The sequence below is a fragment of the Ruditapes philippinarum genome, unplaced genomic scaffold, assembly GCF_026571515.1.
Source record: "Ruditapes philippinarum isolate M1 unplaced genomic scaffold, ASM2657151v2 ctg9984_1_1_1_1, whole genome shotgun sequence".
Lineage (NCBI taxonomy): Eukaryota > Metazoa > Mollusca > Bivalvia > Venerida > Veneridae > Ruditapes > Ruditapes philippinarum.
The window spans coordinates 35,962-49,284 of record NW_026858100.1 but is presented as its reverse complement, the minus strand read 5'-3'; the positions used below and the strand labels follow the sequence as shown (position 1 = coordinate 49,284).

General features: G+C 32.1%; 1 protein-coding gene across 1 annotated transcript in view; it reads right to left on the bottom strand.

Moving 5' to 3' along the window:
• Positions 1–1,350: 1,350 nt before the first annotated feature.
• The window catches only part of LOC132752093 (uncharacterized), a 32,931-nt gene continuing 20,958 nt past the window's right edge, over positions 1,351–13,323 (bottom strand). The window contains exons 9-19 of the mRNA XM_060742370.1: positions 12,982–13,045; positions 12,158–12,361; positions 11,714–11,901; positions 9,632–9,962; positions 8,526–8,690; positions 5,611–5,917; positions 5,122–5,312; positions 3,778–4,047; positions 2,820–2,928; positions 1,927–2,041; positions 1,351–1,555 (exon numbers count right to left, since the gene is read on the bottom strand). Coding sequence (XP_060598353.1) covers positions 1,501–1,555; positions 1,927–2,041; positions 2,820–2,928; positions 3,778–4,047; positions 5,122–5,312; positions 5,611–5,917; positions 8,526–8,690; positions 9,632–9,962; positions 11,714–11,901; positions 12,158–12,361; positions 12,982–13,045 — 1,999 coding nt within the window. The 3' untranslated portion in view covers positions 1,351–1,500. The remainder of the gene's footprint in view (positions 1,556–1,926; positions 2,042–2,819; positions 2,929–3,777; positions 4,048–5,121; positions 5,313–5,610; positions 5,918–8,525; positions 8,691–9,631; positions 9,963–11,713; positions 11,902–12,157; positions 12,362–12,981; positions 13,046–13,323) is intronic.

Below are 13,323 nucleotides of genomic sequence, written 5' to 3'. Positions count from 1 at the left end.
ATTTTGATTTTTTTGTACTGTTTCATGTTTTACTCAAAAATCAATCTAATAAATTCAAAGAATTATAGCTATTCACGTTCATTTTTTCATTTAAATCTTCAGTTATCAAGTTAAATGTTCAATTAAAAAAACCAACTACCAATTTTGAAGGAGTAAAGAATTCTAGGTCTAAAATATATGTATAAAAACATGACAGATAAAAAAGAAACTGGCTTCATTTCAAGACATGGTAAAATAATAATTAAAACTATTTCGTGATATGCGTAACACCCTTTTGTATTTGTTCTAACTTGCCTTAATAATAATAGTAATAATAATAATAATAATAATAATAATAATAATACATTAAATGTTTTTGTCCAAGAAAAAATTATTGTCCGCTATATTAAGACATGTGTGCCGCAGTTATATGTCGCAACGCCGAGAAATATTGCACATGCCGATAAATATCGCATCATTGCCACTAAATGTCACACATCTGCTAAATTCTACTCGGGTTCCCGTTCGTGCACGGAGGGGCACCAGATGTCTTCCTCCACCAGTAAAGCCGGAAAGTCGTAATACTGTGTTGGTATGGCGTCTTAATGTCTATAGACTAATTAGGACTTTGAATAAGAAGTTTTAAAAACTTATAATGAGAAATAAAACCCTAATTCGAAGTTACAAAGTTCAAAATACTGACAGACTGTTTTTGCTGCTGAATTTGTAAACTTTTAGTTTTTTAGAACTGACTATCAATATGGGAATATCAGAAATTTTATAGAAATTTCTAAAGTTAGTCAGTCATAAGTGCACGGCCGGTTCAGTTTGGACAGATGTGCATATCTTTATACTGGTAAATTTATTCCGGTTCCAGCAGTGTAAAGATGCCGTGTTGTTAACAGTATAAATTACAGTATAAAATCCGCTGTATAATGTTATTCTAATGTTCCATTTAAAATGAAATATTGTTAAACAAGCAATAATAACTTTTATAGACTATGAAATACGATTTTTTTTCCAAAACGGATTAAATTAAGGTTTATATTTATATTGCAGGGATTGACAAATATACAGTTTTTTTTTGGAATTACAAGGCATTTTGAGCTCTACACCCCAAATGTTTGTGGGTCATATTTGAATCGACAGCTTTTTTAGTATTCATTTGTTAGAGATTTAGTAAATAATGCATGAAATAAGTGATTTGTGTTTAGAGTTACGGTAAGTAACGTAACGGTTAATCATGAAAGGGGCGCCGCAATATGCAGACGCGATTGACAGAGTAAATATCAATGCAAGTTTGTATGTAGATAGAGCTATTATTTGTTTTGGGTGTTTGGGAAACCGATGTGGAATATAAAGTAAAAAGCGCACAAATTTGTGTTTATTTATCATACATTATTGATAAACATGACACTTTAAGGCTTGTAAAATTGCTAAAACAAAAACAAAAAAGCGAAATTCAACAATTATTGTCTTTGAAAGTATATTATTTCTGTAAATATCAAATTGTAATAGACGCTATTTAATTTCAGCCATCAATTTAATCTTCTGGATTGGCGTACGTCCTCTTTTACTGCAAAAGGAAAGATATTATCAGTGAAAGATTTTCTTTGGTTTCTAAAGAAATATTTTACAATTCATACATGCAAACATGTTTCTTGCATAAAAACGTTGAACGAAGGGCTACATTAACGGAGAAGAATACATGCGTTATCGGACGGATTCTTTTGACTATGCCACAATACACATTGTTCATTAATATTCTAGAAGATCTAAAAACAGTAATTAGGACAAATGATATGATTCAATTTTTCTTCTTCTTTTCATGACAACCACCTTATCATTAAAACATATGTGCTTGTTAAATGTATACCTTAAGTAACACATCTTCTTTTCATGACAACCACCTTATCATTAAAACATATGTGCTTGTTAAATGTATACCTTAAGTAACACATCACAGCTATAACTGAAAGGAGTATGAAGGCAAAGGCTCCTAAAACTGCTCCTATTATCCACAATGTTCCATTGTCTTCAGTTGCGACTGGTGTTAGGCAATCTGTAATGATTTTGCACAATACAAGCTACAATATACATGAAAACTGTATTTAAGGGGGTACATAAGTAACTTATTTCTGTTTTCTATACTTTTTGAGAGGCCATCTCCTGTTAAGGCACAAAAAAGCTTTGCAATTGAGTACGGACCCTGGGCATGGCACGATTTATGAGAGTTAACTTCCGTAAAATTCACGCATAGTAAAATGTAGAAGCTTCAAAGATAAATGTTTAGTTGAGAGGTCACATTACAACAGATAATGATCACTAAAACGTACAGTAACCTGTGAATATAATGGATGAGGCACGAGTAGCCCTGACAATGGCAATTTGTGTCAAACAAAGGGTCTGTCGTTCAAGCTGTCACTGCCAACAAGGGCCGCATGCATCCTTGTACCCTTCCTTGCCGTCCCTGCCTACATTGAAGTTTTTATTTATATTCTGCTGACTCACTGTGCCTCTAAACGACTTGCACAGACCGAACAAATGTTACACAGTAAATGATTTTTAAGGAAATCAAAATTAAGATAGAAGCAAACAAATGAGTAGAAGTATAAAAGGTATAAAAATTAGCATAATTTCAGCATAAAAGTAAATTTTTGAATAGTGGTGACCTTCTTTGCTTTGACAGAAGTTTGTGCCGCGGTTATCACCGAGTGTAAGTGGTAATTACTTTTTTTACACTGCTTTACATATTCAAACATTACTTCAATTTTTAAACGGTTTACATTAGTAACCACGCAACAGTTATCTTTTTATCAGGGGAAATCGGTAATTTTTACCTGGCCCATTCTCCCAATGTGAATAACCAAAGCTGCTTGTCTTGCAAATCTGACAGCCGACTTTATCGCCGGGATGAAAACATTTACCACCTTTCATGCAAAATCCAGTCTGAAAAAAAAAACAATATACCGGGTAAGTTGCTGTTTACCATTAAATAATAAAGATATTCAAATATAAAATAGCAATACTTTATACGAGATTTAGAAATTGACCTTTTTATTTTGTTGCTTTTTTATATTGGTTGGGTTTTAGGTTGCACCAACACATTAAAGGTCATATGGCGACAGTCAAGCTTTACTGATGAAGGAAGACCTCAGGTATTCTTCCTTTTATTTCTTTAGGCACGAACAGGCACCTGAGTAGAACCACCGACGTTCCGTTGGCTAGGTTGAGAGCGTCTTTACATGAAATAATCAAAGGTCTGTGACGGGATTCGAACCCACAACAATGAGGGGCAATTGGTTTGAAATAAAAGACCATAACCATTCGACCACGGACGTCAATTGTATTCACCTAAGGAAGAGTACCAACATTTTTAATTGATAGATCTCTCAATAATGTTGCAAAGATATTTTGAGGATAATTTGAAGAGTTGAAAAACTTTTATATGTTTCCTTAAAAAGTAGAACAGTGTGTGGTCGTCATAGTTTCAGATACAGACGTATGACACTATGTTAGTACTGGTGTTGTAAAATTGATAAATTATGTGTTCTGTGGTAGGATATTGCAAGGGTTAAAACAATTTTATATTAAATAACATTGATCAGATATCATTAATTGCTAAGATGCAGATCTGACTATACAAAGCTTCGGTGGAGAGTGTTTCATTATTTGCTGAAGACATAAAAGAAGTAACTGTTACTGTAAAAGATTCAAGAAATAGCCGTTGGTGTTTGTATGATTAGTGTCTTTTTCTCTCATATTCTGAATTCAAAACAAAGTCTGTATAATACATACTTTTGTAGTGCAGACTATTTTCCCATTTACTTTAGAACAATCGACGCATTGTGAATCAAATATAACAATACTGTCTTCGTCGCTGTATCCATTGCCGTCATTGCTTACAGATACACGGAACCCTCGAGATACAAAATCATCTGCAAGGTCAGCATTCTTGGAGCGTTTTACTCGTCCATTACTCAGAGGACAATATACCTCAAAGAGTGATTCAAAATACCCAGACGTTTCGACTGTTTCTGCCACTTCCACGTTGTTGTATCTGTCAATCTGCATTTGACACGATTAAAACCGTTACCCTTTTAACAATACAATCAAACAATTTTTCTTATGATAAATTTAATTATAAAACCTCAAGATACTTAAATTGCATTTTAAATTATTGAAGAGATAGATAAGTTGTATATTATATTTATATATATGAAAAGATTGAATATTACAATGGCGATTGAACAATTATTGATAATGACAAGTGTTTAGGATAAAATATGAAAACAGCCTTAAATAGATAATTACTGTTCCACTTCCATTATAAATGAACATAATCGATAATTTCTGAAAGAAATTCATAAATATTTATGTAGGTCTTAGTGGTGATTATTTATTCAGGTGACATTTATTATAAAATCGAAAGCAAATATCAAAAATTGGAAATTATTTTGAAATTTACATGAACACCAAACATCAAAGACGTCTAAAGACAAATTAACAAAAAAAAAAAAAAAAAAACCAACAAAAAAAAAACAACAAAAAAAACCAACAAAAAAAAAACAGGCAACATCTCCTTAGGGTGATTATACAGTAATCAAGTTGGAATACTGGAACCAACCAACAATAATATTGTGCTGAACGATATTCAAGGATCGAAAATATAACATTTTTGATTATATGTATGGGGCGAGTTAAATTAACCCTATTCTAAACCTACAAAATGACGCCGTGCACAATTCTCAAATTTCTAGTCAAACTAAATAATAAATTCTAAGAAAACGTACCATTACAACAATTTTATGTTTATTTAGTTTTAATATTGATGATTTTAATATCCACAAGGCCATAATGATACATATGTTTGACATTATATCGTTAAAATGTTGATTTATATGTTTTTCCCTTATAATTATGTCTGTGGTGTAAAAAAGAAGAATTATTATATGTTATGTTTATGAATTTCAGAATACAGAAGTAATTGGGAACAAATAATATGCAATCTAATTTAATTTATGTTTTTTATATTTTGATAAAAAAGAATCAACACTCAAAAATGTGTAAAACACAATCTGTACATATCTTTCTACAAGCGTAAACAATAATAATACCATTACAAAGTATACAAATTCTTACCGTAAACGATATAAGTCTACATTTGAGCGACTTGGTCTCAGCAAAATTGCGGCCAATCACAGAGGTTTCAGCACATTTCCTCTCATTCAAATCACACTTGCCTTTATCCGGGATTCCAAGCAAAACTGGTGGTTTTGTACCGTTTATCGAGCAATCAAAACTAGTGAATGGTATATCGCAGAAACAGGTTCCTGCAGCAAAAAAGACGCACACTATTCCTTTGCAATCTCATATTCTTGGTTATGCTTATTTCTTAATGTTAATCTTATGAAAATCGCACCATTCAATTTAGTTGTTTTTCCATATAATTATATTGCAGTATTGAGTAAAAAAATAGTACTAGTATTATATAAACATTAACCAGTACAAACTTCATTTTTAGCTACATAAATCTATATGCCGACTTAATTATAATTTAAGATTAACATAGATTCATAGCTACTGATACATCCCGCAGCGTATAGATGTATAAATATAAGAATTTAGTACCGTTCGTGCATTTTCCATGACCGGAACATTCATTCGGACAGGAATTAGCTTTTATATTGCTAAGTAGTTCTAGTGATATAGAAAGAAATCCGGAATTGCTAGATGTATTCGGTTGTGTATGTACTGGTACAGCTGAGGTAGTTTTCAAGCTACTGTCTGGCTTCGTTGTATTTGTGACATGATCCAACAATGGTAAGAGATCGGCCAATTCCTCTTCAGGTATTGGTTGCATTACATCAACGTGATTAATACATTTTGCCTTTATAGCTTCTAGATGCATGAGTGTCCAATTCATAGTATTGGTCAGCTACAAAAACAAAAGATGTATGAACATTCTAAATAATTAAACTGAAAATATTTCCGTCAAAACAAAAACGGAAATACATGGTGATAAAGAGGTTTCTGTATGTAAGCTTTTTTGTATACAAAGTATCAAACAATTGATATCAACTAGAACATTTTTTTAAATAATATATTTATTTACTGGGGATTTCTTTTTCGTGAGTTCTTCTTCTATTCTAATGAAGACATCAATTTCAAGCCAATTAAAGTTTTCTTAACAATATCTGTAAAAGGCGTTATTTATATCTAAATAATCTTAGGAATATACATATTAATGCATACGACAATTTTGAAGTGATTATTTAAAAGAGATGGTATTAAATCTACTCATGATATCGCATACTCGACTTGATTTGTTGAATCTTCGATGATTTGATTTTAAACAATTAAAACATTGTAATTTGATTTGATATTTAGCAAGATGTCCACAATTTAAGCATCACTGCCGAATTTCTTAAAATGTCTTTCTATTAATTGATAATATTAAGCAAGAGATATTTGTGTCACATGTATGCACATTTAATGAATCAAAGCACAGAAGGCGCTGAATTTGTTTGGGTCTCAGAATGTCAGAAAGGTGAAGGTTGTGAGATTATAAACCAATTTGTTTGTATAGTGTCACCAATGCTGTTTCCAGTGTTATAGCTATAGTAAATTGGCTATAAGACTAATTGCAACACTGATATTCAATTCAATGTTTATTTGGCTTAAACAATTAAATAATAAAATTAAAAAAAAACAAAAAAAAAAAAAAATGAGTTGCCTGAACTGGGATTTGAACTCCAGACCTCTCGCTTCCAAAGCGAGCGTGTAAACCCCTCGACCACGGGGAGTTATAAGATAACAGCCTGAAGAATACCATATTATTCTAAATTAGAGTTTGTTACCTATATTACCTGTTGTTTAACACTGAAGCTGAATAAAAGCATGTATATCTATAAGAATAACACAATATTAGAAATCTTCGACCAATCGGGAACTATTTTTTCGTTACGAAAATTAATGCGCCTGTCATTTGACAATCTTTACGCAGTGATCTCCCCTTAATTTTTCGGCGTTAATGTACATATGAAGGGAAGTAACCGCTTTGAGGAGTTTGGACTACTTTCGGCATTTGCAAATAAGAACATCAGGGTCTGAAATTTTGCTATCATTATTTGTTTTGTCTGACGACCCAAACAAATAAAAACTACTAGTATTAATTGTGTATCATGGGTTTTCGAACTGTTTGTTTCGTCATGACCTACAGGACAGTCCTTACTCACCACCCGATTTACGTCATCGTCTCGATACCCAGTTTTTTAGACCAAACTTATAAAATGTCATTTATATCCCTGTCTAGTCTTATCTTAAAAAACTAAAAGGCTTTGTTAACTTTTGCAGAATGTTAAAGGTTCAAGGTCTCAAATTTGACTAGAACCTTTGTTTCTGAAACCCCTTTAGATTATTAAGACATTTAGACGTAAAATAATACGTTTCAGAAAGATCCTTAATATTCCTTTACTTACATTAGAATGGCCAATGAGATGTTTGTAATTTTAGAGTGACCAATAGAAATTCTACCTACATTCAGTTTTCCCACTGCATATTTTGCAGGAAGTCAAACTCTTCTCAGACAGACTTGGTCCAAAAAATAAAGAAAACTCTAGCAATTCTATGGCCGAAACAAACACCGCGGTAATTACATGAAGCAAAATATTAAAAAGTAAATCAAATTAACAAAAATATTGCGTACTGTTTTTGACACATTATTTTTCAATCTTCATTATAATATTTCAATGATAGTGGTTAGTTTTCAAGACCATTCGTATGGCGATCCGGCTAGAGTAGTGAAGACGATTTTTGAGCTTTGTCGATATGTTTTAATTTATACAATAACGCGTATATTGCATTTTTGGTTTTGATATTTGTTATACCTGGGGTATTGCCAAACTATTCGTGTCATATAACGCTGAAATTAGCAGACAAAATGTGACAGAAACCTTTTTAACGAGGCAATGCCGATTTCGTGAATGATGCACCGCCGGTTACTCCACAAAAAGTATTCCATATGCTTCTGTTTATTATTATATGACACTAGTAATTTTGCAAATGTCTAAGGTATACCAAATATCAAAACAATGCGTTTATTTACTTAATTGCAATGACATAAAACGAACATCGCCTTTAGAACGGTAGTCAGGTCGTTTTTTAATGAATTATCTCTAAAACTAAATATATTCCTGGAAATATTTGTAATCCTGGCTTAAGTATTATGCCATAGCAGCCGTGTGAGCTTATTCATTTTCTTTAATTGATAAAAAAATTTGGTCTATTTACTTACCATGTTACTCCGTTTCGGCCATAGTTTTGCACAGATTCGATGTTACTTTTGTACTATTTCTACGCCTTTTTCACAGTTCTGCGTTACTGGATATACACGGTGGTAATAATCGGCATCCACACCAAATCTATGGACTTCAATGCGTTTAATTTAGTTATTGGTCGGACATTTCTTTTACCCATCATGTAACCGACGGCATGCACTTTTTTCTGAGGATGGGAGTCATTATAGAGACAAAGTTATCACTTACCATAGCATCGGCAATGCAAATCTCAATAAGATTGTTAAAATCTAGGCCAGGTATTTTCTTGCATGTTCTAAATGTAGAAGTATTCATCATTTTAAGGCAATCCAGTCTGGCCGTTACATTGTTGTAAACAAAACGCCTCCCTCTTTTTAAAAGCAATACTGAAACCTAAACATAGGCAAACATTATTTAGCAAGTTATTAAAGTGACATTATGCCTATCAAAGTAAACAAGTGAAAGTCAAGATAAGTTTACATTTTGCCAGCATTCCTTTGAGTTTTATTATTTACATTATATGAACAATAAATATTAGATAATCCACATGGCCTTAAGAAATGTCTGTAAATATGCATCGGAATTTACCTGTAACGTTCAATTTATAAAAATGGGTCAGTCTTTTTACATTTTAGGCAGAATTATATTTTATCCTAAACAGTTTCAACCATCATCTGTTGGCCAATCACCGCTATAACATACAATCATTTTGAAATATTAAGTTAATTCAGCTTAAGTTGACCATGGAAAAAGGCATAATGTCACTTTAGAGCAGCATGCCTCCAGATTCATGCTATTCAAGAAAATTTTGAAAATGTATTTTAAAGTAAAATATTGTGAAGTGAACATTAAAAAAAATTTACACATTGCAAACGGCACTTACAATCCAGGTAAATTACCAAAAAAGAGGTCAAAATATACATAAATATCTCTTACTGCGTTAGTAACGGAATAAATTTATAGTGATTGATACTGCGAAATCAGTATTTAATCGCACATAGCATCTAAATAATTAATTGAATATTGAATCGTTTTACTTTTCTTATGATCTTAATACATTTTTCTAAAGATTGAATTTCTTGAACTATTTTGGCTCATCTGGAGGCATGCAGCTTTAACAATGATCTGTCGTTTATAAATCTAAATGCATATAAATAAAAAAAAAACATCCATACTCAACTTGTGCAAAGACAAAACATTTCTGTTTAATATTTTTATTTTATTTTAGTAACTATCTTCTTATTATATTTTTTCTGTCACTTTATTTAAAAAGCATAGGTTTTTGATTTGATTACAAACAAACAAACAAACAAACAAACAAACAAACAACATACTTCAGGATACGGTTGGTCATTTTTAAAGTCTTTCGTTGGAAAATAGCTGGTAGCGGCATTTTCATAGTGATCCGATAAAATCTTGTCAGTAGAACGTTTTCGCCTCTTTTCTAGGTACAAATCACAGGTATGTTTCACAGTATCGAGTTTCCTGTCTTCCGGACATAAAATCTTTCTAGAAGGATCACACATAACTGCAGGATTGAGTGGATCTGAGTAACTTCTTGACGTATCCCTTACACAGCTACATAGGTACCTACTTTCTTTCCAATGTTCCAACTTTTGATAATTGTGTTTATCAAACAAATTTTCACCAGCCGTTTCGTTAACACTAAAATATAAACAAAAAAGAAGTTATGACTAAGTTCTGCAATAATTGTCTTTTCCTCTTTCGGCATAATATTCCAACTCTTAACGTATTGGACACAGTTTAAAAAAGCGTAGGGGAATGAGAGATCATGCGTGTATTCATTTTCCAAAAACATAAAACAAAACAAAAAAACAAAGCAAACACACACACGCACACACGCACACGAGCACGCACACACACATACACACACAAAAACAATAAAAAACGACAACAACATAAAAAGAACAAATAAACAAAAAACAACAAAAGAAAAAAAAACAACAAACAAAGTCCGTTATTTTCCATATGCCTTTTTTGTTTCCACTATCCTTGACTCATCACGTTTTTTTCAGATAATAATAGACCAGATTAAAACATATTGAAATTCATAGATAATATAAAGAAATTAAAATACAAAACAAAATATAATTGTAATACGCCGGCAAGAATTCGTGATTACATATGAAAACATTTTTATATTCAGCATACCATCGTTGTGTGATAACACAAATACAACACAGCGAAACAGTAGCCTAAATACTGCATCAATAGTACAAATACATGTGTGTATGTTAATACAAGTTTTATTGAATTCATTAAACCTACAATAGTATGTATAGCCTTAATGTACTTTTAATTCTTTATATACCTAAATGAAACAAATACCTTCTTGCAAGTTAGTTTTCTAATACATTAAAATATTGAAACCTGGTACTTATCTAGACACTAAACATTGCAAACCATCGATTAGCGAGGTCCAACTTATCGGTAAAATATTGAAACGAAAACAGAATGTACTCATACTAACGTATAACTGTTAAGTGAATTTTAAGTTAAAAGATACTTGAACACAATGGAGATGTTTCTAAATTAACCATCAGTAAAGTTCAAATGTTATACGTCGACCAGTGCTAGAAGTTATGAGCAGTAGCTAAGATTATCCATCGGCTCAAATACACAGACTCAATTAGACGCAGCTTCAAACAAGTTCAGCTATCCTTTTTGGTTTTCATTTCAATTTTCGTACGAACAAATTTATGAATTCTGAACGTCTTAAGAACCATTACATCTGTTATTTACAGTATTATTTTGTAATAACGATGGTAAGAGATCAACCAATTCTTCTTCATAATAATTTTCTACATTGTTATTCATGGACTTTCACAATCTAAACAAAAAAGCGTAAAAAGACATTTACTTAATGCAACCAAGTATTATTTTATAGAGGATATTGAATGAGTGTAAGTTCAATACTGAATTTATTGCACGAGTTGAATAAAATTATATTATGCGAGCCTCTGGCGAGCATAATATTATTTTATTCAACGAGTGCAATAAATTCAGTAATGAACTTACACGAATTTAATATTCTATTTATCACATACCCAAATTGAAACCGTTTAAAGTGAAATAAGAATCATTTTTCATTGACGCGCCTATAGTATAACGCTAACATTTAGCGCGTCTTTACACTATGCTTGTATAACGCTTATGACGTCACGTCAAAATATATGCACGGCCGTGCAATACCATATTTACGGAGTCGCAAAATCGGCACGGGTGTGTGATAAATATAAATAATAAACATTTATCTTGAATGTTCAGTACTTTATAAATTGATAATCTGTGCATTTTACAGATGGTTGCAACAATTTAAGGCAATATTAAAGTTCATGTGCATGTATATTGAAAATGAACTAAGATATAAACAAAATAAAAATATCATAGCATACATCCAACTCTCAGAACTATCCCTTGCTTTTGAATTTGTCCGCACTGCATTATCATTTGCTTTGTTGTCATCGAATGATCCACAGAGACCTTCTGTCTTTCCAAAATCTACTAAAGACGGTTTTATTTGTACATTTATAAATTGCCCGTCGTTTTCAAGTTCGACGATACCACCGGAAGGCAAAAAGATCTGGAAAATTTAATTTGAACAAAAGATGCAAAACAACTTACACCTACAATCGATTCATTATTACTATCTAGTTTTACTTGATCTGACAGTGTCGTGGAAATAAGTGGAGTTCATAATAACCATATGTTAATGTTGCAGTTTTTATTCAACACTTTAACACTTTGTTCCAAAATTCAATCCTTACATATTGCAAACGTTGCAAGAGAGGTATTTAAGTTACATTCAATATAAGGCTGCATTAAATATTTAAAAATACCTTATGTTTGTTCTGCAATCTTTTTACACTTCGTGATAAAATTCCATCTTCACATATTGCAAACCTTGCCGGAATAATATAGTTGTCTTTGCAGTAATCGGAGATGAATAAATCTTTTCCTGCGCGAACTGCTACGGCACAATTACACCACGGACGCCAGTTTGTATTGTCCCATTTTGAACAGCGTTTGGTTTTAGTTTGTACCTTCAATTAAAGTGGACCACCTTCTTTGAACATATATCACGAATAAATCAATACAACAATTTGACCCATATATTAAACAATATATAGGTTTTTGCAGCTATTCAAAGGTCTTAAATAATATTACTGAAAATAAAAACTGTTGTTTTGACTTCTTAATTAATCTCGGTATATCTAGCGTTCATCCGCTTAACATTTTGCATCACAAGAAAATTCTTATGAAATACATGAAATCGAATCAATATGTTTTTGATAGGAAGTTTGAAGGTGACAATCATACTATTATGGTAATTAATTTGTGTCATGTCTCTTTTTTCGCTCCGCGGGGCGACTAAACGAACACACGAAACAACGACAAAGTCAACATTTTGTTTTACTTTCGCTCCGCGAGGAGCCATACGAAAACACTATGATGCGACAGTTACCATTCTATAGTACGTTCGCTTTTCACTTTAGGATGCACCCCAAGAAAACACCTGGCTCCCGGTGAAGCGAAATTACGACAAAGTCTTCAAGGCGAAGTAAAAATACGACATGGCACAAATTAGCCACCGTCTAGAATTCGTTTAATTTTTATATTGAATGTACCATATCATTTTTTTCTAAATGTGATTGTGTATTACCTCAATAGCTAGCTCTTTGTGTTTGTACATTATAAAAGTACCCGCTCGTTGATTATCATACTTCCTGAAATATAATATGTGCTTTTAAAATATTCATATCAATACAAAAGGGCCGAGTGGTTCACGCGTCGGACTTGTATTCTATGGATCGCAAACAGTGCGGTTTAAAACTTTATTAGGGGCAAACGCTTGTTTCCCAAAGTGAGAAGCTTTACACACATTGTTCAAAACTGGTTGGTTCCAGGAACGGATTCAAAAGTGTGTCTATAAGCTTAAAGCTTCTTACACAATCGAAATTCTGTATAAACCAAAAGGACCATTTAAGTGTATTAAGATTTGAAT